The 23,898-nt window shown below is 39.2% G+C and overlaps 2 protein-coding genes across 2 annotated transcripts; one reads left to right on the top strand and one right to left on the bottom strand.

Annotated features, from left to right (window-relative positions):
• Nucleotides 1-1,341: 1,341 nt before the first annotated feature.
• Nucleotides 1,342-15,001, bottom strand: LOC124721473 (vacuolar protein sorting-associated protein 33B). Its single transcript, XM_047246468.1, has 2 exons — nucleotides 14,663-15,001; nucleotides 1,342-3,106 (listed from the first exon to the last, which is right to left on the bottom strand). The coding sequence occupies exons 1-2, from the start codon at nucleotides 14,806-14,808 to the stop codon at nucleotides 1,492-1,494; spliced, it is 1,761 nt and encodes a 586-aa protein (XP_047102424.1). The 5' UTR covers nucleotides 14,809-15,001; the 3' UTR covers nucleotides 1,342-1,491.
• A 6,168-nt stretch (nucleotides 15,002-21,169) lies between these two features.
• On the top strand, nucleotides 21,170-22,843 carry LOC124722365 (piggyBac transposable element-derived protein 4-like). The gene has a single exon (XM_047247538.1). It carries the CDS (start codon nucleotides 21,170-21,172, stop codon nucleotides 22,841-22,843), a length of 1,674 nt encoding a protein of 557 aa, XP_047103494.1.
• Nucleotides 22,844-23,898: the final 1,055 nt, after the last annotated feature.

Raw genomic sequence — 23,898 nt, 5'->3', positions numbered from 1 at the left:
TTAGAGACTGTTGGCACCATACGGTCACCAGCAGCTGCATTGGAAATTGGGTCAATAGAATCTACTCCCACATATTGGTTATCTATCTTGAGTCACATGTTACCTCCTGATATCAGGCAGAAGAGGGTAGAACTATGTGAATACCAGGAGATTGTTGACAACTTTGACTTTTAAATATTGAATGATGTATTCTCTGTGGAGTGAAAAAGATTAAAAGAGCAAGATGTCCCACTCTTATCACGGCCAGGATTCTTACTAAAAATGAATTCAATGCCATTAATGAATGGAAATGCTGTTCGCCAAAGTGTCTGAAACTGCCCTGCATCCAGGAGAAGCTACCTGGATCTGACAAGGCCTCAGGCAATTTGGACTACTATGACCTGCATTTGAACAGACCATGGAAAATGTGCAGGCACCCTCCACAAGTGGGTCAAACCTTCATCACCACCTTGTGACTGTGGTGCTGAACAAGAGATAGTGAACAACAGATAGTTGATAATGTTGCATCAACATGTCCCATACATCTTTCAAAGATTTCCTGACAGTGATGAGAGATGTGATAAACTATATAAAACACCTTGATATTCACCTATACCTATTGTCATGTGTGTTAATAATGTTGGAGAGCTGTACTGAAGTGTTGGTTTGTTTGTGGGGGTTGAAGGGACCAGACTACTGAAGCGTTGGTATGTAATAGTTAAGTAATCTATGTATATATAGCTATTCTTATGCTTAAAAAACTCTTAATTTATGCCATACAATAAACAAATTAGGGTATAATAAACATTTCCTGTGTCTCAGAACTGTCATAAGATCCTTGAAATGACAACCTTGTAAAATATTCCAATCTGCAGAGATTATAGCCTGTGTATGGAATATGTCCAAAGATTCAACCCCGCAAGGCAGGGAACAAACAGGGCCTTTATGACATTATGTTGCAAATTATACTAAGAGACTACATTTCACTCTTAATGATAGTCAAACGCAACTGAGACATGGATCTAATGCACTGTTTTTGTTACCACTCAATCACGGGTCTATTCTAAGTATGGTGTACTCCATTCCTACACAGGTAGCACAATTTCAATTTATGGGCAAATCTTGTTGATCATTTACAGTGAAGGCCACTTTTTTTCTATTACAGTTGTACTCTTTAGATGATTATGCCTAATCTTTGCACACTAATATATTACTACCACATAACTAAAATTTGTGCTTGTAATATTTTTCATATGTTACACATTTTTCTATATGATAGTTAACATAAAATGTATACTTTATTTACAGAATTAAATGAGACACAACTACAATTAAATATTTCATTACATAACTTACATGCCAACAACACACTTATAACATTGAAGCTGCTTTAAAAATAAGATTACATTCAAATGTTCAAAGAAATTTATCTATAATCTCATATTTAAATAAAGTAAAAATACTACTTCTTCTTGAAATGCATTCACCAGTTAACTTAAGCTGTATTTGTATTTACTCAACACTGCGTATTAATGAGCAACCATTAATAACACCTGTACCAGCAACTATTATTCTTGTGTCCGTAAATTTCTCAAGCAGCTGAAATGCTGCTGTTTCAGCATATGTCACACCTCCAATAAAATATACCAAAAAGTTTTTGCATTTAATCTTTGATGCATCCTTAGAAGAAATATTTATTTGTATGCCTGGCAACAATTTTGTTATATCATCAAGTGGCATGTCATGCTGGGTTAGTAAATTAACTAGCTGGCACACTGCAGGAATGTACGCCCCACTAAACACGTAACCCATATCTTTTGGTTTTTTAAGATCAAAGTCATCCTTAATTTCTGGAAACAATTTCAGCTTTTGTGCAATACTATGAAAGGCACTACTTTTCCTGTTTAAGGACACAACTTGAGCTACTCGATCAGTTAATTTTCCAGTTGTTTCACCAGTGTCAGTGTCATGTCTTACAAACAGTCCAAGCTTTTCCAAGTTATAGAATAATGTCAGATTATCATACCCATACGAATGCAGAAACTGTTTCATAAATGCAGAACTCTCATCCTGAGTTAGTCCATTCTGTGTTAGGCACATGAGGCATAGTAATCGAAGACAAGTAAATCTGTTTACGCACTGTGTTGCTAAGCAATCCTCTAAATACGTGAAATTTTCACCTCTAGATTTTCCTTCCAACGTGTTTTGTTCAAATTTGTGCAAAGCTTCATATCGGTGTCCCATTTCTCCAATGATGATTTCACAAGCACCAATATGGTACGAAAGTGAGCGTTTCTTTTCCTTAACTTTTTGCAGATCAGTTGCAACATACTGTTTCATTTCCTGGAGACCCATTTTTTGACACCTTTTATACTCACTATGAAGTTCCTCTTTTTTAGTGCTTAAGAAGGAATATACATCTGAAAAATGTCTATTTTTCATTTCATGATAAATATCATCTTCATCAGTTAGCCGATAATTTACAGTTCCTTTTGTACCAGTAACTTTTTCATCAAATTCAACAGTTCCACACTTAACTCCAAAAACTTCATCCAGTAGCCCAGCGTATGTAACTGCTGTAAGCAACACAGATGCATAATCAAAATCCCTATCTACTATAACTAAGCAGTCAATATCTGCCTCTTGTTTTGTGGGATTCCCCAACTCCTTCAATAGAATATTCAATATTTTACACACTTGTGATGCAAATTTTCCACACATTACAGTCATGGGTATCTTCCCAAAGAGTATCTGCAGTGACCAAAGAGAGTGGGCCACTGCAGGAAGAAATGATTTATCTCCATCCACAAACAGCATACGAAACAAATTTGGTAATTCAAATGACAGTACACTACTATCTAGAGAAATCATTTCCCACATAAACCTGTATACAGTCACTAGACCAAACACACCTTCCTCTTCCAAAAGATTCAAGAGAGCAACAAGTTCACATGGAACAAATATAATGTAATAAGAATTTGTGGGTTTGCACTGTAAATCTGCATTTATCTGATCACAAATATACTTTGTAGTTATAAGGTCAGAATATACGAGATAAACCCAATGATTACTGACATATCGGAAACCACTTTTTTCCAGCTTATGAATTTTGTGTACTCCATGAGACCTGAAAAATGAAGTATTAAATGTTTTCAGTTCTGATAATAACTGATACAGAATATAATTACAAGATGTATGCTGTACACCAGTATTATCTGAAGGAACCTACTAAAGATGACAAAATCAATAACTTCAATCTTTATGAAAAATATTGAGCCATTTGAAGTGACAATAAAACTGATGATAGAGAAAACTGTTCAGTTTTTGATCTGTACTTCAATAATTTAAAAATTTCATAGTAACCATAATCTTCAAATTGCTGTTACTTCAACTCTGTGATAGATTTCCATGCAAAGCATGGTTTTGGCAAGTTGTCCACATTTTTCCTGTTTAGTGTCACACAAATTACATTGTGAAATTATGTTCACCTACCTATTCTGGATTAGGAAGGCTATGATACATTTGTCTATTAGTTACAAAGTGGATATTATGTGTATTTGTTTTATTATCTAGACTTTGTTATGATGTCCATACTCTGAAATGGAGACGGCTAATTACCCCTACATTTATCAACACGAAGTGCATGTTTACTGTTCGAGGGCACTTAACTGCAGAGTTACCAGTATTCTTATCCAGTCATATGGACATACTACACTTAGGATATTACTCCACCTAATAGACTTGAAGAGGGGTCTTCCTTAATTACACATTCTCACGAGTGCTATCATTGTGAGCAAAAACTCTTACCATATTTTATGAGGAACATTCTACACAATTCTATCAATCAACAATGCACCCTATTTTACGGTAGGGTTGGGTACTTTCATAACTTTGCAACATTACTAAAAGTTCTATTGTACTATTATACTACAACCACCACCACAACCACTGCAATAATAATTAACAGTACAAGAATAATCACATATCAGTTATTTACATTTGATAACACTATAGATGGACCAAGCATATTCAAAATTATGTACTGTACGTCTATCCCATTCACAGGCCAAAAATATTTCACAACTTAAAATGATGTATTCCTAAAGTATATGCTGTCCTCATGATGGAACTTGATAAGTGTCTTTTTTTTTCACACAAAACATGGCATGGTTATAAAGCATGCCTTGATACAGAACAGTCCTTAATTTGAATGTTCATTGCATCATAGATTCAAGTGTGATATAGCACTGTGTGATATCTTGGTTGTGATGACTGGCAGATATGGAACATATCACATGTGATATGTAAGCCCGAAAGTTGATGAATCTAACAAAGTTGAATGTGAAATAAATGTGTAGGCAAAAGAATGATCGAGAGTGTAGACAGTGGTCTACATTGGTCATTTGTGATAGCAGCTCCACACTTAATACACATAATTATGATCACATGTGAATCCTGTTTTTTGATCGGTTAAGTCAGTTTTAATTTCAGCATCAGTGTACTGCAAAAACTTTTATTTCTAATAAACTAAAACTGCAAGGTACAATCTGACACGGCAATATGTATGAGACTAAAAACCAATCCGTGTTTTGGTGTGTGTTAGATACATATATTGCACATCAACAATGAAAAACAAAAGGGGAGTCTCTATGTAACTCTTACCTCACCTAATGCTGATGAAAAGTGTCCTTTACCAGTACGACAGACCTACCTGACTGCAAATACTGTTGCAACTGCACTTGAGTGTGTCACATGACATTTGCTAATATTTACAGACAGCTCTGAACATTGTTAAAGTACTACTGAAATTGCTCACTAATCAATTTGTGTGTGATGGATATCAACGTATTTCTTGTTGTTGTGGGTATTTACGAGAAACACACAGTGTATATGACAAACTGGATTGTAGCATTCAAAAAATTCTGTGTTTACTCACTAATTCAGATTGTATTCCACATAATATGTATTTTATGCAATAAATGACAGTGTCACAATGAATCAAAAGCTTTCCTTGATCAAGAAACAAGCATTCAGAATAATCTGAGCAAAGTGTGTGATTAAGAGGTTGCCACGGCCAAACCTCTGTTGATTTTTAATGAAAAGCCATTTAAGCTGTATAAAAGTAGTCACATGTAAGCTTGCATTCACTTCCAAATATCATGAATTCTCTGCTCTTTCAACACCAACCTATGATCAACAATAACTCGATAGGAGAGTATGTTGTTTTGTTTGTGTTATGTTTCTGATACAGAATGCTGAGGAATAACATTTATTAAACTCAATTACTTTTCAGCCTGTTAAGTTTCATGTGTGTGAAAATCTAACAGAGGACTATGCATTCTCTTCATGCTACAGTGTAAACTAGTTCTTTTTTCCGAGCGACATCATAATTATGTTAAACCATTCATAAGTTTCAGTAAGCCCCAACATGATGCTTAATGCGTAGTTATCTAGAATACACTGCACAACACTCCTTACTTTGAGTTACAAATTGCTAGTTCTTTTGTTCACTGTTACAGGTACAAAACTGAGCATGCTGACGTGGCATCACTAAAAGACCGTTAACCTATGAAAGTCTTACAATATTTTTGGTCCTAAGAAAATGTTCACACACCATACATGAGCATACCCAAGAACTTGGCTGTGGGGGGAGGAAGGGAGCAGGAAACACTTATTAATTTACTGGAAGCACTAAAAGTTGGGAGAACTGTCAGACAGATAACATTCAGATACGTATGAATATTTTCCACATTCTCATTCCTAGTATTGTTATCACATTGACTGGTAATACAAGAAAAGGCATAGCAAACTGAAGGCATAATGCTACTGGAAATCATCCCCAGAGTCATCTGGCTTCTTCAGTTAGAAGAAGAATGGTGACAAATGGTCATGTAGTTTAGAGTTTTCACACCAAATGGCTATGAAAAGCCCTACACTTGCTACTATTCAATATCCAGTATGAGTTCTGGTTTTCTTGAAACTGATACTAAACTGCTATAACTGTCCATGTGGTGGGGCAGGATGTGAAATCAGTTTGTGAAGATAATTTTTTTAGGAGGGCAAGGGACATGTGCCATTATTGATCCATATCACCATACTATGAAACACAAAAATTTCTATCCTTTTGTTGCTCAAAAAACAAAAATTCTGCTGTTATTTGTTCCCTGTTCATTAGGAAGTCATATAGAAATAATATGTAAAAGCACACATCCAAAAATGTTTTGCATCACCCTGGTTCCCAGAAATCCTGAAGACAGACGTTGACTGTGGATATTGTATCACAGACACAGTCCCTTTGACTGTTCAGAGATGTCTGTAAACCCACCCAAAGATGTAAACAATCACGTATGAGCAGCGCATATTAGACAGACGGGGTCCGACAGCCGATCAGTTCCAGTCATTCCACCAGGAAGGAGGTACACGTTTCATGTTGTCTGTCATTCAACCATGCCTAGACGGTCCATACCATGATTCGATCGCTTCCGCATTGTTACTTTGTGCCAAGAAGGGCTCTCAGCAAGGGAGGTGTCCAGGCTTTTCAGAGTGAACAAAATCAACATTGTTTGGACATGGAGGAGATACAGAGAGACAGGAACTATCAATGACATGCCTCGCCCAGGCTGCCCAAGGGCTAATACTGCAGTGGATGACCACTACCTATGGATTATGGCTCAGAGGAACCCTGACAGCAACACTATGTTGAATAATGCTTTGCGTGCAGCCACAGGACGTTGTGTTGTGACTCAAACTGTGTGCAACTTCACTCCTGACATACATAGCGAGGTCCATCTTCGCAACTACGACACCATACAGTGCAGTACAGATGGGCCCATCAACATGCCTAATGGATCACTCAGGATTGGCATCATGTTCTCTTCACTGATGAGTGTCACTTATGCCTCCAACCAATCGTTAGAGACGTGTTTGGAGGTAACCCGGTCAGGCTGAATGCCTTAGACACACTGTACAGTGTAAGGTGGAAGTTCCCTGCTGTTTTAGGGTGGCATTACATGGGGCTGACGTACACTGCTGGTGGTCATGGAAGTTGCTGTAACAGCTGTACAATAAGAGAATGCCATCCTCCGACCAATAGAGCAACCATATCTGCAGCATACTGGTGAGGCATTCGTTTTCATGGATGACAATTCACGCCCCATCGCACACATCTTGTGAATGACTTCCTTCACGATAACGACATTGCTCAACTAGAGTGGCCAGCATGTTCTCCAGACATGAACCATATCAAACATGCCTGGGATAGATAGAAAAGAGCTGTTTATGGACGATGTGACACACCAACCACTCCGAGGGATCTAGACCGAATCCCGTTGAGGAGTGGGACAATCTGGACCAACAGTGGCTTGATTAACTTGTGGACAGTATGCCACGACGAATACAGGCATGCATCAGTGCAAAAGCATGTGCTACTGGGTATTAAAGGTACTGGTGTGTACAGCAACCTGGACCACCACCACTGAAGGTCTCAGTGTATGGTGGTACAACATGAAATGTGTGGTTTTCATGTGCAATAAAAAGAAGACATGGTGTTTATGTTGATCTCTATTTCAATTTTCTGTGCAGGTTCCGGAACTCTCGGAACTGAGGTGATGCAAAACTTGTTTTGATGTGTGTATACTATGATTACAGCACATGATTTTTTTTGTCTGCAACTCACTGTAAACAGTTTAGCTGGCAGACATCAAGATGTCTTTATCTTCTGCTACTACAACATTGTCAGTAATTCTAAGCACAACTACTTCAATACTTTGCACAAAGTACCTCAAGACACGTAAAACAGCAAGAAACATTTTTATTCATCACTAGACAGTTAATTTTATTGATGTTATTCCACATTCAGAATATATAATTCTGACTAAACTGGAATGTATAGTGGTGTATTCTTACAGGATGAAATAATTAAACACACCCACTTGTACAGTTCCTATGTATTTCACTGCCCACATAGCTACTATCTGTGTGCGTTAATACGTGAGACAGCATTTATCTGAAATGCAACTTTACAGTAAAATAATGTAGCAGAATGATTTTTCATTCTACAGCAGAGCATATGGTGATTGGAAACTTCCTGACATTAAAACCCTACAGGGGACTGGACTGGGATTTGAAATTGAAACTTTTGCCTTTTGTGGGCAAATGGTCTACTGACTGAGCTATGCATATATGACTCATGACACAGCCTCTCCACTTCACTTCTGCCAGCGCCTCTTTCCTACACTCCAAGCTTCATGTAAGTTCTCCTGCATACCTTACAGTACTAGCACTCTTGGAAGATAGGATATCATGGAGAAATGGCTTAGCGACAGCCTAAGGAAACAATCCTCTAGGAAGATAGTTGAGAGGTATTGGTAGAAGTGAAGTTGAAAGGGTATGTCGTGTTTTGTCTCTGAATAACTCAGTTGGCAGAGCATTTGCATAAAGGTTCCTGGTTTGAGCCCTGGTTCAGCATACAGTTTTTATTTGCCGCAAAGTTTCAAATCACCAATCACTTAGCTTAATCACCAATTACATAGCTTCAGAGGGAAAATTGATTCTAGAAACAATCCTCTAGGCTATGGTAAGCGATTTCTGTGCAATATCCTTTTTTTCAAGAGTGCTAGTCCTGCAAGATATGCATGTGAGAATTCCATATGGTTTGGAAGGCAAGACAGAGGTACCATTGGAAGTGAAGTTGTAAGGGCGGGTTGTGAGTTGTGCCTGGATACCTCAGTAGAGCATTTGCCAGCAAAAGGCAAAGGTTCCAGTTACAAATCCATGTCTGGGAGAATGAATTTCAGTAAAATGGTTACACACATCTATAAAATCATCAAGAACAAGGGAAACTGATACCATGTGGAGGGGGTGAAAATTCAAAAGTGAAAATTGAAAATAAAAACTATCTTCCAGGCAGAAATTCCAATATAAATATAAGTACTAAGGATAGTAAGTTTTAGAACTCGTGTTTAACTCCAAACCTGACGGTATTTCATCAAAATGTACAATCCCTATCCAACAAAGTAAATGAATTTCAAATTTTGTTGGAAAGTGACATGAAAAACATCTCTGTATTATGTTTTACTGAACATTGGATTGACAAAGAGAAACTTCATATGCTATGCATTCGAAATTTTGTATTGGGTAGTTATTTTTGTCGGAAATTGTATAAATATGGTGGTAGTTGCATTTATGTTAAAAATAGCATAAATTTTAAATCTATGCCGTATGTAGAAAAATTATCCATAGAGAAAGATATTGAGGTAAATTGAATTGAAATCACAGACGAAAAAATTGATATAATTTGTCTATACAGGATACCAACTGGAAATATTAACATTATGTTAACGAACCTTGAAAATATCTTACACAAGACTACACAAAAAAATAGAAAACTAATTATATGTGGGGATTTCAACATTCACTTTGCAAGTGAGTCTAATGAAAAAATGGCTTTACTGAACCTCTTAGCAACTTTCAATTTAAAGGCTACTATAGACCTGCCAACACACATCACAAAAACCTCAGCCACAATACTTGATCAAATATTTACAAATGTGCCCTTGAAACATGTAACACAAACCCACAACACAGGCTTTGGGGACCACACAGCCCAAGAAATTAGTATAAGCTTAGGAAAACCGTTTAGTTCAACTGAATGTCTAAAGGAAGTATAATGACCAGAATATACAACATTTCCTTAACTATCTGTGTAAAGAACTTTGGGAAGACATCTATGAATGTAAAAGTACAAATGATAAGTTCAACAAATTCCTAAATAGCTTTACCTACTATTTTGAACTTTGCTTTCCATTCCATAAAAAGACAGTCACAAAAAAGGATCTGAAAATAAAATGGGTCACAACAGGGGTACAAATATCTGTGACGAAAAAGAGACTACTTCATGAAATATCTAGACAGCACACCACATCCCCAGAATTTGATTCCTATTTTAAGAATTACAAAAAGATTTTAACTAAAGTCATAAAAGAAGCAAAAAGAATGGCAAATAGCTCCTTCATAGCAAATGCACAAAATAAAATGAAAGCCATATGGGAGATTGTAAGGCATGAAACAGGAGTAAAACGGAGAGAATACCGTAATATCGAACTGAATGAAAACACTTCTGTAATATCTGATCCCCAGCAGATAGCAAATAATTATAACTCATATTTCTCTGAGGCAGCTGAGATTCTGGTGAAGCAAAACTTTCAAAATGCTGTTACTGCAAATCAGATTAAATCTATCACTAGTAACAAATCTCTTCCTACACCCAACAGATGAACAGGAAATGCTAAAAACAATAGGGGAGCCAAAATCAAAATTTTCCTCTGGTACTGACAACATACCAGTCTATATCATTAAAAAAATGTGTACCCTTAGTAGTTAAGACCATGGTAGACATATGCAATAGTTCACTTTCTCAGGGAATCTTCCCAGAAAGGCTAAAAATAGCTAAGGTGAAGCCATTGTTCAAAAAGGGTGAAAAAACAGATATAACAAATTATAGGCCAGTCTCTCTACTATCTGTTTTTTCTAAAATAATTGAAAAAAACTTTTATAAAAGACTCGTAGATTTCATTGAAAAAAATAAACTTTTCTCAGCTACACAGCATGGTTTCCGAAAATGTAAATCCACTGAGACAGCTATTATCGATTTCTTAAATGAAGCATTAAATGCATTAGATAAAAAATAACACATAGCAGCAATATTCTTAGATCTTTCAAAAGCATTTGACATCATTAACCATTGTCTATTGCTCAGAAAGCTAGAAAATGTTGGTGTCAGAGACCCGGACTATGAATGGGTAAAGTCATATCTACAGAACAGACACCAAATAGTTGAAGTCTTGTACAAAGAAGGAAAAAATTTAACTTCCTATCAATCAGAAAGACAGTGTGTTAAATACGGTGTGCCGCAGGGTTCCGTACTGGGACCAATCCTGTTCTTGCTGTTTGTAAATGACCTGGAACCATCCAGCCCTAACTATAAGTACATTAAATGTGCCAATGTTACAAATATACTTATCAAAGGAAAGACCCCAGAAGAGCTCCAAAATTAAATAAAAAAGAGCACTACACATGTATCAAAATGGTTCGCAATGAACAATTTAATAAGGAACACACACAAAACAAACACTATGCATCTACACACAGTGCAGAATAAACAGCCTTTAACTGCAACCATAGAACTGTTAGGCAAAAGACTTAAATTGTAAATAGCACAAAATTTATGGGAGTTTGGATCCAAGATGACTTAAGATGGCAGAAACACACACACAACACCTATGTAGCAAATTAAATACCATTTGTTATAGTATAAAAATTCTTGCTGGATGCACATCTATGCAAGCCATAAATGTATACTATGCCCAAGCAGAATCACTACTAACATATGGTTTAATTTGCTGGGGAAATTCACCACAGAGCAAAAGCTGTTTTATTGCACAAAAAAGAATTATAAGAGCCATGGAAGGCTTAGCACCTCGATCTTCATGCAAACCCTCATTTAAAAAAGCTTCATATTCCTCCATTACCATACCTATATATCCTAGAAACAATAATGTTTATAAGGAAAATCGTAGATGAAAATAGCTAGATTGCTCCAAAATATCTATTCATACAACACAAGAAATAATCAAGATTTACATATGCAGTTTTCACATACAACACTAAAACAAAAAGGACCCTTGCAAGCAGGAAAAAAAACTGTATAACAAACTACCTAAAGAAATTAAGGCAATAACTGGCATGCATCAATTCTAAACTGCAGTGAGTGACTACTTGCTACAGAATTGCTACTAGAGTGTTGATGAATTTGGGTCTAGTGCAGTAGGGGATACAACCCGTCGGCTTTGGACAATGACGTCACAAGTCGCCAGATAGCAGTTTACCATTTTCGCTTTTGCTGTTATGTTTCAGTTTCGTTTTTTTACTGATTGCTTAATAAAGTGGATCAGCCACTGAAGGGAGCTACAACACTAAGAAGAATCGCTTCTCGATTGGCGACTTGTGACGTCAGTGTCCAAAGCCGACGGGTTGTATCCCCTGCTACACTAGTCCCATGAATTTTTATCTACAATGTAAATATGTGAAAAATTTAAATAGTTTATACAATTAAGGCCAAAATAAGAAATGTGTACACGTAGATTTATCTGTGTATTATATGTGGTCTATTACGTATATGTGTGTCTGTATAATCAAGGCCAAAAGTATGAAATGTGTGCGTGTAAAATTTATTTGTGAAATGTTATTCCCATATGTTAGAGTTATATTGCTATATACTGAAAACCATACAAAAATTTTTTTCTGTTAAACTTTATTGGAAATTATTTGACTTGTCCTATATCATTATGTACCCCGGAAATACGGAAGTGTCCGATCCCACCCGTCTGCTTTGACCCATGACGTCACAAATATGGCGGAAACAAAAACAAACACACACACTTTCCACAAGAAGCCTAATGACACTAACGAGACAAGCGCGGGAAAAGGGGTGTTTTGGGTGGGGGGCAAACTAAATATAAACAAATTTAGACGCCTTGCGTAGCTACAACATGTAAGTGAAGACAGCCATGCATGAATACCCACCCACCTCCCCAGGGGTCGTAACCCCTGCAACCCATGGAAGATAAAGATGCTTCAGTAGCTGATTAGTGTTTTTTGTCTTTAAAAAAAAAAAAATCTCACGGGATAGAACGAACAGATCAGAAAGATAAATATAATAAACTAAAACAGAAATTCGAGGAAACATAATTAAAATAAGTAATAAGTGTTTTTAAATTTAGAAAAAAAATCTCACGAGATAGAACGAACAGATCAGAAAAGTAAATAAAATAAGATAAAACAGAACCGGAGACAGCCACACTCAAACCAAACTCCGCGCCGTCATGACGTCACACACAACACCCTTACGTGACGGGTCAAAGCCGACGCGTTGGATCGGACGCTTCTGTCTCGACCCTGTACCACTGTACAGTGTATGATTCACAGGACCAATAAATATACAATACAATACAATATGTAGACTTAAAATTTGTGAAAGTTGCAGCCAACATTCAATATTCCCCCCCTCCCCTCACATGAATTTGGCATCAATTTTTAAATGCAGAAACTGCATCTTTCTTCCACAAAACAGTGAATAACTGTTCATAAATTCCTAAAAATATTTGGTATATTGGGGAAATAATTTTCATTGTGAGCATTGATTTGTAAGCGGGACTATGGAGAGTCCCTTCTGAATAAAATCATATCCACATATATCACACATCACAATGTCTACATAAGAAATCTGGGTGTACACATACAGATATGAGGGCTAAGAAGTTCATCAGGCAAACTCTTTCTTGAAATTTCAGTACAAATTTGATGATCTGTACATGTCCAAAATATTATTGTGGTGGTACCATGTTCCACTAAACTAATGCTGATTGGTTTTTGCCACCATCTATATTTATAGCCTTTAATTGATTTGTGCAAGTTAAGTCACATTGAATCTCTTCAGGGAATCAAACATGCCTGCCTACTCTCCTTCCCAGAAGAAAGTAACTTTGCAGACAATAAGGCTTCTTGCCATAGAAGAACTGATGTTATGTTAAATCAAGATTGATATTAAATGAACCAATCACGTATTTGCCATCTCCTTTTCACAGACTGTTCTCAGACATGTTTGTTTTGGTTAATGTAAAACCCGAGTAACTAGTGCAACTTATGCAATCTATACAAAAGAATCCATAAAGGGAATATACATGGTCACAAATCTGCAATAACGATTTGATAGTTACTTTATTCTCTATTGCAGTGACCAACTGCTCTGTAAGTTACAGGTTGGAGCATGCCAAGTGTTCGAATCTTTCCCTCAGTGTTGATGATTGGAGTCTCCTTACAATAAATTAATGGCATGTCTTCACATTATAGAATGTATGGACGGTTACAAAATGTAGTCTTAAGCTATTGCATAAATGCACAATTTAGAAAATGGATAATATGGCCAATGTGCAACGTAACGCACTTAAAAAAAAATGTTACTACATTTAACTGACATATTCCACAAATCCACAGTTAATCACATGGCACAGTTAAGCAAGCATTTCACCCGTCGACTATCAGATCTCTGTTATGGAAGAGGAAGAACTACATGGCATTTCATTTCACTGATTATACGGCAAAGTAAACGGAGTACCCTAATCAAGCAAGCTTCAGATGAATTCCAGGATTTATACTTGAACTCCAACAGCAGATACAGTCTGACATTCTCATCCAACTGTGATAGCATTCGATTCCGAATTACCTTGACGAGGCAGATCGAAACTGCAACGAGACACGCTGTTAACATCGACTTAACTTTCAAAAACGCAAAACAGGCTGACTGTCAACAATGCCGAAAAAGGTCGTTTTCGTATTTAATAGTTGGTCACTATTTATTCAGGATACGCTGACCGATGTAGTCTAAAACCTCCACTACTTGTTTAAAGAGCAATATTCCACACGACCATTTAACTAACCAATCTAGTAAATTGTATTAGTAGCCTACATTACATACTCCTCATTACTGAGGCATTAATTTGTTACACAATGCACAACAAAGCGTGCTATGTGCCATACTTGCGATGAGTTCATATGAAAGTCCTAACCAAGTAAATCTGCTAAGAACTTAATATTATTTATCAACGTAATTAAATGAACTACAAACCTCAATACTGAGACTCCTGTAATTTGCTCAAGAGGTTTCATCAACCGCGGATCGATTATCAGGTCTTTTTTTCCAGGTATTTTAACCAAAATTTCAGTGAGTTTCCTTTGGGAGATTTGATTCAAACACTGCAACCGGGATTCCATAGTAACCTACGGCACTAAAAGCTTACATAGCATTCGATTCTCAACACGTCAGCATTATTATAGGATTCTTTCGAAGGACCAAAGCATTGTTGCACGTAAAAAAATATTAAAGCTGTAACGCATTGACATTCTCATACTTTGTTTTCATATTCGCCTCAACTGCAGGAACTGCTTATGATTTCAATACACTGAATGTAGGATCTTTGACCTATTGTGATATCGTAACCAGAGACGTGAGTGCAACAGTAATTACTGGCCACAGCCTCCTACGAAGTTGACGGAAGCTTTGGAACTATCCGTTGCGACCGATGACCTCGCTGTCTGGTCTTCCCCAAACAACCCAACCCAACTATCCGTTGCAAAATGATGAATCTGATTCTGAACGTTTTTACCAATTTAGAAAGTTAAATTGGTTGATTTTAATTTATAGCCAATTGTAAACTATGAAGGGTTTGTACATTATTTAAAATGGCACATTGCAGTGAACTAAAATTGTAATATAAGTTTTCTATGTGGACAACCGCAGCTTAATATATGCATAGTTAAAAAATCTTTTTAAAAATGTTTCGTCTTAAAATCTTTTAAAAATCTGTAGAGCCCGCTTGTAGCTGCTAATCCTAGTTTATTGTGGAATCTAGGAACAACATGTTTCAAGATAATTAATCGCGTTTTCAGGTTAAATTTACGACGACGTATATACGAATTAGAGACCGTTAAATGGAAGAACTAACAGTGACTTCTATGAAGAGATTGATGGATCTCTCAACAACCTGCTGCGTCACGAATAAGTACAGGCGTGGATTTGGGGAATTCTTGTGACTTTCTTGCAGCTATGGCTGGGAGGTAGTAGTTAAGGGACCGATTGTCACATCAGTGGCAGGCGCAGGCAATGTTGATGTTTAGCAAACGATTCTTCAAGGGAGGTTTACGACATCGTTTCAAGGCGTGAAGGCACGGCACTACATACAGGTGTGAAGTAATCAGGGGAGCACAGGGCGCTGACATGTTGTGAAGAACCCATACGTTGCAGTTACAATGGCGCCTAGTGACCTGTGCGTAGGGACCAAATCAGGTTGAGGAAAGGTGACGTTGTAATTATTAAAGAGCATTCCACTTGTCCCCTTCAGAGGAACAACATCAGAGATGTAGGGAGGCTCAAATCAAGCAGTCATGTCACCATTCTGTCCACGTCTGGAACTGGAGAGAATGACGATTGTTTAAGTTGCACGCCAACCACGACGACCTCTGATGATGGATATTGGTGGGCAACCAGCCTGCTGAAACTACCAAAAATCTCCACTGCAAGGATGTGTCATAGCTGTGTCAGGGCAGGCCTCACCTTGGGGCTGCACTAACGTGAGGAGTGAAAGGGCTGCTGGCCTCCACTCTCCGGGTGACGTCGTCTGGCGCACTGCAAGCTGCCATCCACAGGGGTGGGGCTAGGGCGCGAACATCGTGGGTGCAGAACTGTCTGCAATCACTGACCAAGCTAGCCTGGGTGGGTGGCCAGAGCTGCTAAGACTCACTATAATGATGGCAGATGGCTGTTTCCCTTTAGTGCTCTACATAGGGTCCACGAGTTGCACTTGAGGGAGGAGTCACCTGTGTTCCAGGCTAGCTGCACAGCCAACACACATGAAGGCCACTTAGCTGTGGCATGAGTAGGAGCGCTACATCTGCAAGGCCGGGAGACTGGCAACCAGATACCAACACAGCAGATTTTGGCATTGGCACTGACACTGACCCAAGCATGCATGCTACGCTGCGCCATCACCAGGATCAGCGGAAGACCGGCTATTTATCTTTGATGGAATAAAGTTAGTGACTCACTTCCTGCTGTTTCTCTCCATGCTTCAGCATAAGTAACCGCTCTCTCTCAAACTGTACCTCTCAGTTGTACTGACATACTACATCCCCTGTGCTTGGGGGTGGGGGGTTTAACAATTTCGTTTCAAGAAGTGGTCGTTTCACTTTACAACACAATACATAGCGTCAGAAAGTGTTTTTCCATGTCCAACATTGCGTTTTGGTGAGAGAGTTGGTTGTGGTGATTGGTGAGTGAAGCAGTGGCAGTTGACATAAGTATCAGCTCAACATTATGTAGTGCAGCGAGTCTATGATTTTTGTATATTATTTTTGATGTTTGCTCTCATTGTCAGAGTTAGTTGTGTGAGCTAGGGTGGACGATGTTTGTGAAACCACAGGAACACATTGACTTATCATTGTTTAAAGGTGATGGTGGACATGATAATTTAGTGCCAGTGTGATGTTCATTTTTAAATTTTTATGGGCACGAGTTGCCATGTACCAGAGGTGTTTGTTCTGTACATAGGCGTATTGATCATCTGTCTAGTAGTTGTACTGACTGTAGATGGGCGGTGATTCGCTGGAGGAATTAATTTGTGATTGATTTTTTTGCACGGTTAAATGGGAGTTTGTGTTTTGTCTTTTTTAAAAAATCAGTTGAAGCAAGGTGGTGGAAGTAGAGTATGCAAAATGGTGGAAAAACCTCAGAATCAGTTGCTGCTTTAACTCAGCAAGTGCAAGTTTTAACAGAGCAGTCTGAGGGCATGAAACACAGAAATTTCGCACTTAATCGCGAGTTAGAGGCTCGTAAAGAGAGTCATGATCATTCGCAATCGGAGTCATGAGAAAGTAAGTCTGGATTGAGAGTGCCTTCTGTTGCATATGATCTGGCAGTTGTCACACTGATTAATGCCTTCTCAGGCAACGCAACGGAGAACGTGAAAATTTTCGTTAATGATGTTAGGGACACTGAAGAAGCACATGGATTGTCAGATGAAGTAACCTGTATGTTGCTAATATGCAGTTGGTGGGGGAACGCTAAAGCACATGTTATCTACCGCGAGACTTTGAGTAAAGCATGTATGTTCCAGAAGTAGGCCACTGGATTGTGCCAGCGGTACCAAAAGCAGAACAATGCGTGACTTTTTCGAGAGAAATTAAGTACATTGTCGATACTGCGCAACTAGTCTGTGGAAGCGTTCTTGGATAGAATCCGTAAACTAAATGCAAAGCTGTATGTACAGACCCAGAATGAAGAAGCTAATAGGGTACTTTTGCAGCAAGGAGAAGATAGAGTGGTGGATGTTTCTTTTGTGTGGTACACCCTCTGAAGTGTCACTGAGGGTACAGATGGAGAACCCAGAGGACTTAGAATCAGCTCTTAGGACTGCAACACTTATAGAGGAGGTGGATATGGCCACAAAGCAGAGAGTGGGCCACTACATGTTCGCTTCTGAAGTCAATTGTTTTATGTGTGGTCGGGAGAGCATGTAAGGAAGCAGTGTAAGCAGCCAGAGTGCTGTGTGCGTGGCATAGTGGGCCCTTGGGCATTTGAGTTTAGACGTAGGAAGGGTGGAAAGCACCAGCAAGGGAAGCAGCCATTAAGTGCAAACAGGATTTCTTCAACCAGTCTCAATAGACTGTAACACAGCACAAGTTAGTGCACAGATGGAATGCAGCTTAATGGGCTTATTGAGTGGCAGGAAACAAAGATTTTTCGTGGACACAGGTGCAAATGAGTCCATTATCAGTTTCGACCTTATGGGAAAGAGGAGACTGGGGCCACCATGGTATAGGTTACGTGGGGTGATAATACTGGAGTTTTTGGTTGGGAAAGCAATTGAGCGAGCACATGGAGATGTAACCATGTCTAGGTAAATGTTATTAGGTGATTCTAGAGCTAGACTTTCTCAATAAACATCACACTACGATTGATTTTTTCCAATGCACAGTGGAACTAAGTGGAACTTTGTTTCAACTAGGGGAAACAGTTGCAACTGAGACAATGGTACAAGGTTCACCTATCATGGGTGTGAGACCAACAAAACTGCAGATGTTTTGAGTAAAGATCAATCAGCAAGATAAAATACCAGCAGGTACGGGAAATGTAGTGTTGGTTTTGTGGATACCGATTTTCCAACGGAAACACTATGGGAGGTTGAACCGCTTTTAAACTATGAGGGGTCTGATAGTTCACACGGTTCTATTCGCAGGGGTTTAGCACATGTGACTGAAATTAATGTGGAACAGATGATTTTGGTTAGTGTGGATAGCTTTGGTAGAGGAAAGATGACTGTGTCAAAAGGTGTAATAATAGCCACTCTGGAAGTTTTGGAAGATGAGGACTTCGACAGGTCGAGCCTAGAGGAAAGCCATAAGCAAACAGTCGATACAGAAGTGTTACAAGGGAAAGTAGCTGATTTGAAGGGCAGTGATCAAATGGTTATTTTCTGTGAATGGATGGTTTCCGGCAACCTTTCTGAGCAACATCACATACTGACAGGGGATAGCTCACGAATTTGTGGGAAGCCATATTGTATAACAAAGTAGCTACAACTATTGGTAGAAGAATTTGTTGAACAACAACTATGGAATGGGGTCATAGAACCGGGTGATAGTCCCTCGATCGCAAATATTGTCATCACGCCAAAGAAATTAGCTGTAGAGGGTCGAAAGACGAGAGTGATTAAGTTAGTTACAGGTAGGAGTTTTGCAGTAATGAAGTTAGTTAAAATGTGAGGAATACTGGGAGCCAGAAGTTGTATGTGTGTTAGATTCGGGTGTGCAGTTCAGTGCTACGATACCATGGCGTAATTGGGTCGGCGGAGCACCGAGGTCAGCAACACGAAGAAGAATTCACTGCACAGCAGACACACGCCAGAATGTCGAAATCGAGGGTGGTAGCTGGGTCAGTTACGCCAGCGGAGCAACACCAGAATATTCAATATTCCACTGACCTCCTGGGGAAGAAGAACGGCAGACATCAATGACAGAAAGCCGTATTTAAGGACCGGCAACAAACTCGTCAACATCGTTCGTCGTGAGGCGTTGCAGTTACGCAGAGCGTAAGTCACTTAGCACCCTCACCAGTTCGGAGTCGTCACTGCCATCGCAATCATCGTAATAGTCACCGCCGTAACACAGGTAGTCGCCTAGGAGGAGCCAGAGTGACGACTCTGTCGTAACTATCGTTGGGCACCGTCAACAGGCAGTCGTCTGTCATGGGAGTCATCGCTTGGGGCATGTTGTGTTAATGCTCTGTTGCTATCATCCTGGGATGCTGTCGCCACAAAACACCATTAACGGGGGAGGAGCCGGGGACCCTGGTCCGCCGATGCCACACAGCTGCCGCCGGGAATTTCAGCTGACACAAGACCTGCCCCCCCCCCCCCCCCAGTACCACCCTCCCCAGGCGCCAGCACAACCGAGGCCCATGGCCCATGATCGCAGCTGCCGTAGTAAGTTGGTGCTAGGCCAGAGCAGCGCTCTCGAGGCAGCACATTTGAGTTACGCCAGCACAGCTTCAGACATAGCACTGGGCACACGTGTGAACGTCCACTGGTCACCTCTGTCACCACCAATAATATTGCTAGTGGAAGCAAACCTCACCCAGAGCGCCCACAATCAATGTATTGCAGTTGATCAATAAATGTTGTCATTCTGTCATCAGGAGCCATCCATGCACACATTCTCACCATCCTCTTCCTCATGCCCAGCAGGGAACCCACGTTTGAATCTGGCCATAGGGAATGAAAACTCGTGCATGCTAACATGGCCCATTTACACTGGTATCAGATGTGGCCATTTACACCGGTGCCAAGAAGACTGCTGAAGCATTGTGGAGGACAGATCGTGTGGAGTTGAGAAATTGGAAATTTGTGGTATGTTCCTGTGGGACCAAACTGCTGATGTCATCAGTCCCTAGGCTTACACACTACTTGATCTAAAGACAACACACACACACACACACACACACACGCACACACACACACACACACACACACACACACACTCGCATGCCCATGGGAGGACTCGAACTTCCAACAGGGGGAACCATAGAGTTAACTCTTTCAAGTCTGGTGGTACAATTTGTGTACCACCTTATGTTGCACTGAGGTTGTACGGTGGTACATTTTTTGTACCACCAATCTGGATGCGTAGAACAGCGCATTCTCGTGGTAGATTACTTGAACTACTAGCAGGGCATGTTCTTTGTAGTTCTTAGATGTATGCGCCAGATGGCTGTTGCTACTGGATTCTTGTAGCAGCACCAGTACTTCATATTTCTACGTCAGATGCGCTCAAGTACACTGTGGAGACATTGTTTGTGCAACATTGTTATTTGTTTCCTGCTAACGGAAGTTTCCAACAAAATTTCTATTGGAATATGTAAGTACATTTGTTTATTGTAGTTTTTTCTGTTGTTCAGACTATTTTTATGAGAAATTATTAAAATGTAGCTAATTATTCATCGGTTCAAAACATGTACCACTGTATGACAACAGTCAGTCTACTTCCAACATAGGTAAATCTTACTCTTTACTTTTCAGTAATAATGAGGAGTCAGAGACAGCTGACTGAGTCTGAAATTTTGAAATCCCTTGAAGAGGATATTCCATCTGACATATCATTTGATAGTGCGGACAGTGATGACACCAATGACAATTCTTATAGTCTGGAACCAACTACATCCAAAACTATTCTGTCTGATTCTGATACGTCAAGTGATTCTGAGGATGAGTGCCCAGCTACCATTTCAGTGATTAGGTCACCAGAGACTGAGCTAAGTCAAACTGTCACAGTGCATCAGACTCCATCTGAGATTGCTGATCATCAGTCGAAGACTGATCATAAGTGGAGCAAAACTGAACGCCCTGATGATGCCCCTACATTTTTTTCCCAGTGTGGTCCCAGCGTTTTTATTGTGGAGTTAGGCACACCATCACCATATCAGTTATTTGGAGTTCTGCTTTCAGATGATATTATGGATTTATTTTTGTTTCAGGTGAATTTATATGCGCAACAGTCGTCTCTGACTACTGGTAAACCTTATGTGCCAGCATCCATGGAAGAATTAAAAACTTTCTTAGGGATAAATATCTTGATGGGCATAAAACCACTTCCTAGTTACAGAGACTACTGGAGTTCAGGTGCTGATCTACATGATAGTTATGTGAGTCAGCTGATGTCAAGGAGGCGTTTCAGATGGTTTCTCACCAACTTACATTTGAATGACAATAGTAAAATGGCACAATGTGGGGATACCAACTATGATAAACTTTATAAGTTGCGTCCTTTCCTAGAAAGAATTTCACATAACTTTCAGAAAGCACTTAATCCAAATGAATGTATGGCAGTGGACGAATCTATGATTAAATTTAAAGGAAGATCTACTATAAAACAGTACTTGCCAAAGAAGCCTATCAAGAGAGGCTACAAGGTGTGGGTACTAGCAGACAAATCTGGCTATGCATGGAAAGTGGATATTTACACAGGAAAGAAAGATAATGCTGTGGAAAAGAAATTTGGAGAAAGAGTTGTGAAAGACCTCACTGAAAATATTAAAGGTAAGGATCACAGAGTTTATTTTGATAATTATTTCAGTAGCCCAGATCTCCGAGATTTGAAAGAAAACAAAATAAATGCTTGTGGTACAGTGAATCCAAATAGAAAATCTTTACCTATGCTGAAAAGTGAAAAGGAAATGAAAAGGGGTGACTATGATTGGGCTACTAGCAATACAGGCCTTAGTGTGATGAAGTGGAAAGATAAGAGATCCGTCCATCTGCTTTCAAATTTCCATGATCCAACCCAAAAAACAGAGGTTACACGAAAGGAAAAAGATGGAAATGAAATAAAAGTTTCTTGCCCCATTGCTCTCTCCGTTTACAATGCCAACATGAATTGTGTAGATAAATTTGACCAGCTGAAGGGCGTATATGAAACTGACAGAAAGAGCAGAATATTTTGGTACTTTATTGATGCCACAGTGGTGAATGCTTTCATCACCCATAAAGAAATGAAGTTGCCTAAGATGACTCTGAAGGACTTCAGAAGAGAAATCGCAAGGGATTTACTGGCACCTGTCTTAGTAGCTTCAAGAGGTAAAAAGCGAAGTCTGAGCAGCCATCTCCAGTTCAACAAGAAGAAACCCAATGTTCCAAAATCAGTGCGTCTTGAAAGTTCATCAGCCAGAAAGATCTACAAGGAGGAGATGTGCAGCATGTAGTTCCAAGAAACAACAAATTCGCACCGACTGGATGTGTAGTGTGTGTAAGGTTCCTCTATGCTTAGGGAAAAGGAAGACACGCTTCGAAGACTATCATGCATCTTGATGCACAGTGGTACAAAAAATGAGCCACCTCCCTTGTGACCAACAATGATTATAAAAATTGAATTTTTGTGTACAATAGTAATAATTATGTTTATTATATTACAAATATGTTGCTTGTATGAATTTTTGACAATAAAAGTAAGTTGTGTACTTCTAGAGCTGTTTTCTTGGTCAAATTAGTTGCACGTGAAAGAGTTAAGAGTTAGTAGTATCGAGCACTTACAGCGATGGTATACCACACAGCAAAGGAAGTTAGTGCCACTTTCAGTTATTTTGGTTTAGAGCCTGTTGGGTTGTCCCTTTTCCTGTCTTATGCCTGCATCATTTTTTTACATTCTTTGGCTGCACTTTTCTCTTGATTAAATTACAGTTCACACCTGTAGTAGCAGGGCCATTCAGGTAGAAGAGCAATGGAGGGAAGGGTAGCACAGGATTATTTGCAGATGATGTGAAGGCAGGACGTGGACCGTAACATGAAAAATTGTGTTCCATGTGCTCAAAGAGCAGAGCTTAACCACCAGAAAATTAAACTACAGAGGTTACCAGAAGCTGATAAACCCTTCCAAATGGCAAAATGGCAGGACTGGCCATCCTAGGACCCCTAATACAAACACCAGCAGGGAATCGTTACATATTAACCATTATTGACCATTTTTCTCGATAAGTTTCTATGATAGCTTTACCAGACCAGCAAGCCAAGACGGTCGCTCAGGCACTTGTCAGCCAGTGGATACTTTAGTTTGGGACACCTGAAACCAAATTCACAGATCAGGGCGCAAATTTTATGTTGGAATTAACGCAGCAGTTATGCAGGCTGTTGTGCATTTAAAAATTATGCACAAGTGCTGTGCATCCTCAAGCTTATGGTCGCACAGAATGAGTCCAGAGGACAATTGCTAAAATGTTGAGTTTTTACATAAATTCCCTGCATAACGCTTGGGATGCACTAT

This window comes from Schistocerca piceifrons, chromosome X (assembly GCF_021461385.2).
Source record: "Schistocerca piceifrons isolate TAMUIC-IGC-003096 chromosome X, iqSchPice1.1, whole genome shotgun sequence".
Lineage (NCBI taxonomy): Eukaryota > Metazoa > Arthropoda > Insecta > Orthoptera > Acrididae > Schistocerca > Schistocerca piceifrons.
Note: the sequence above shows the minus strand (reverse complement) of the source record. Positions and strands in the feature narration are given on the sequence as shown.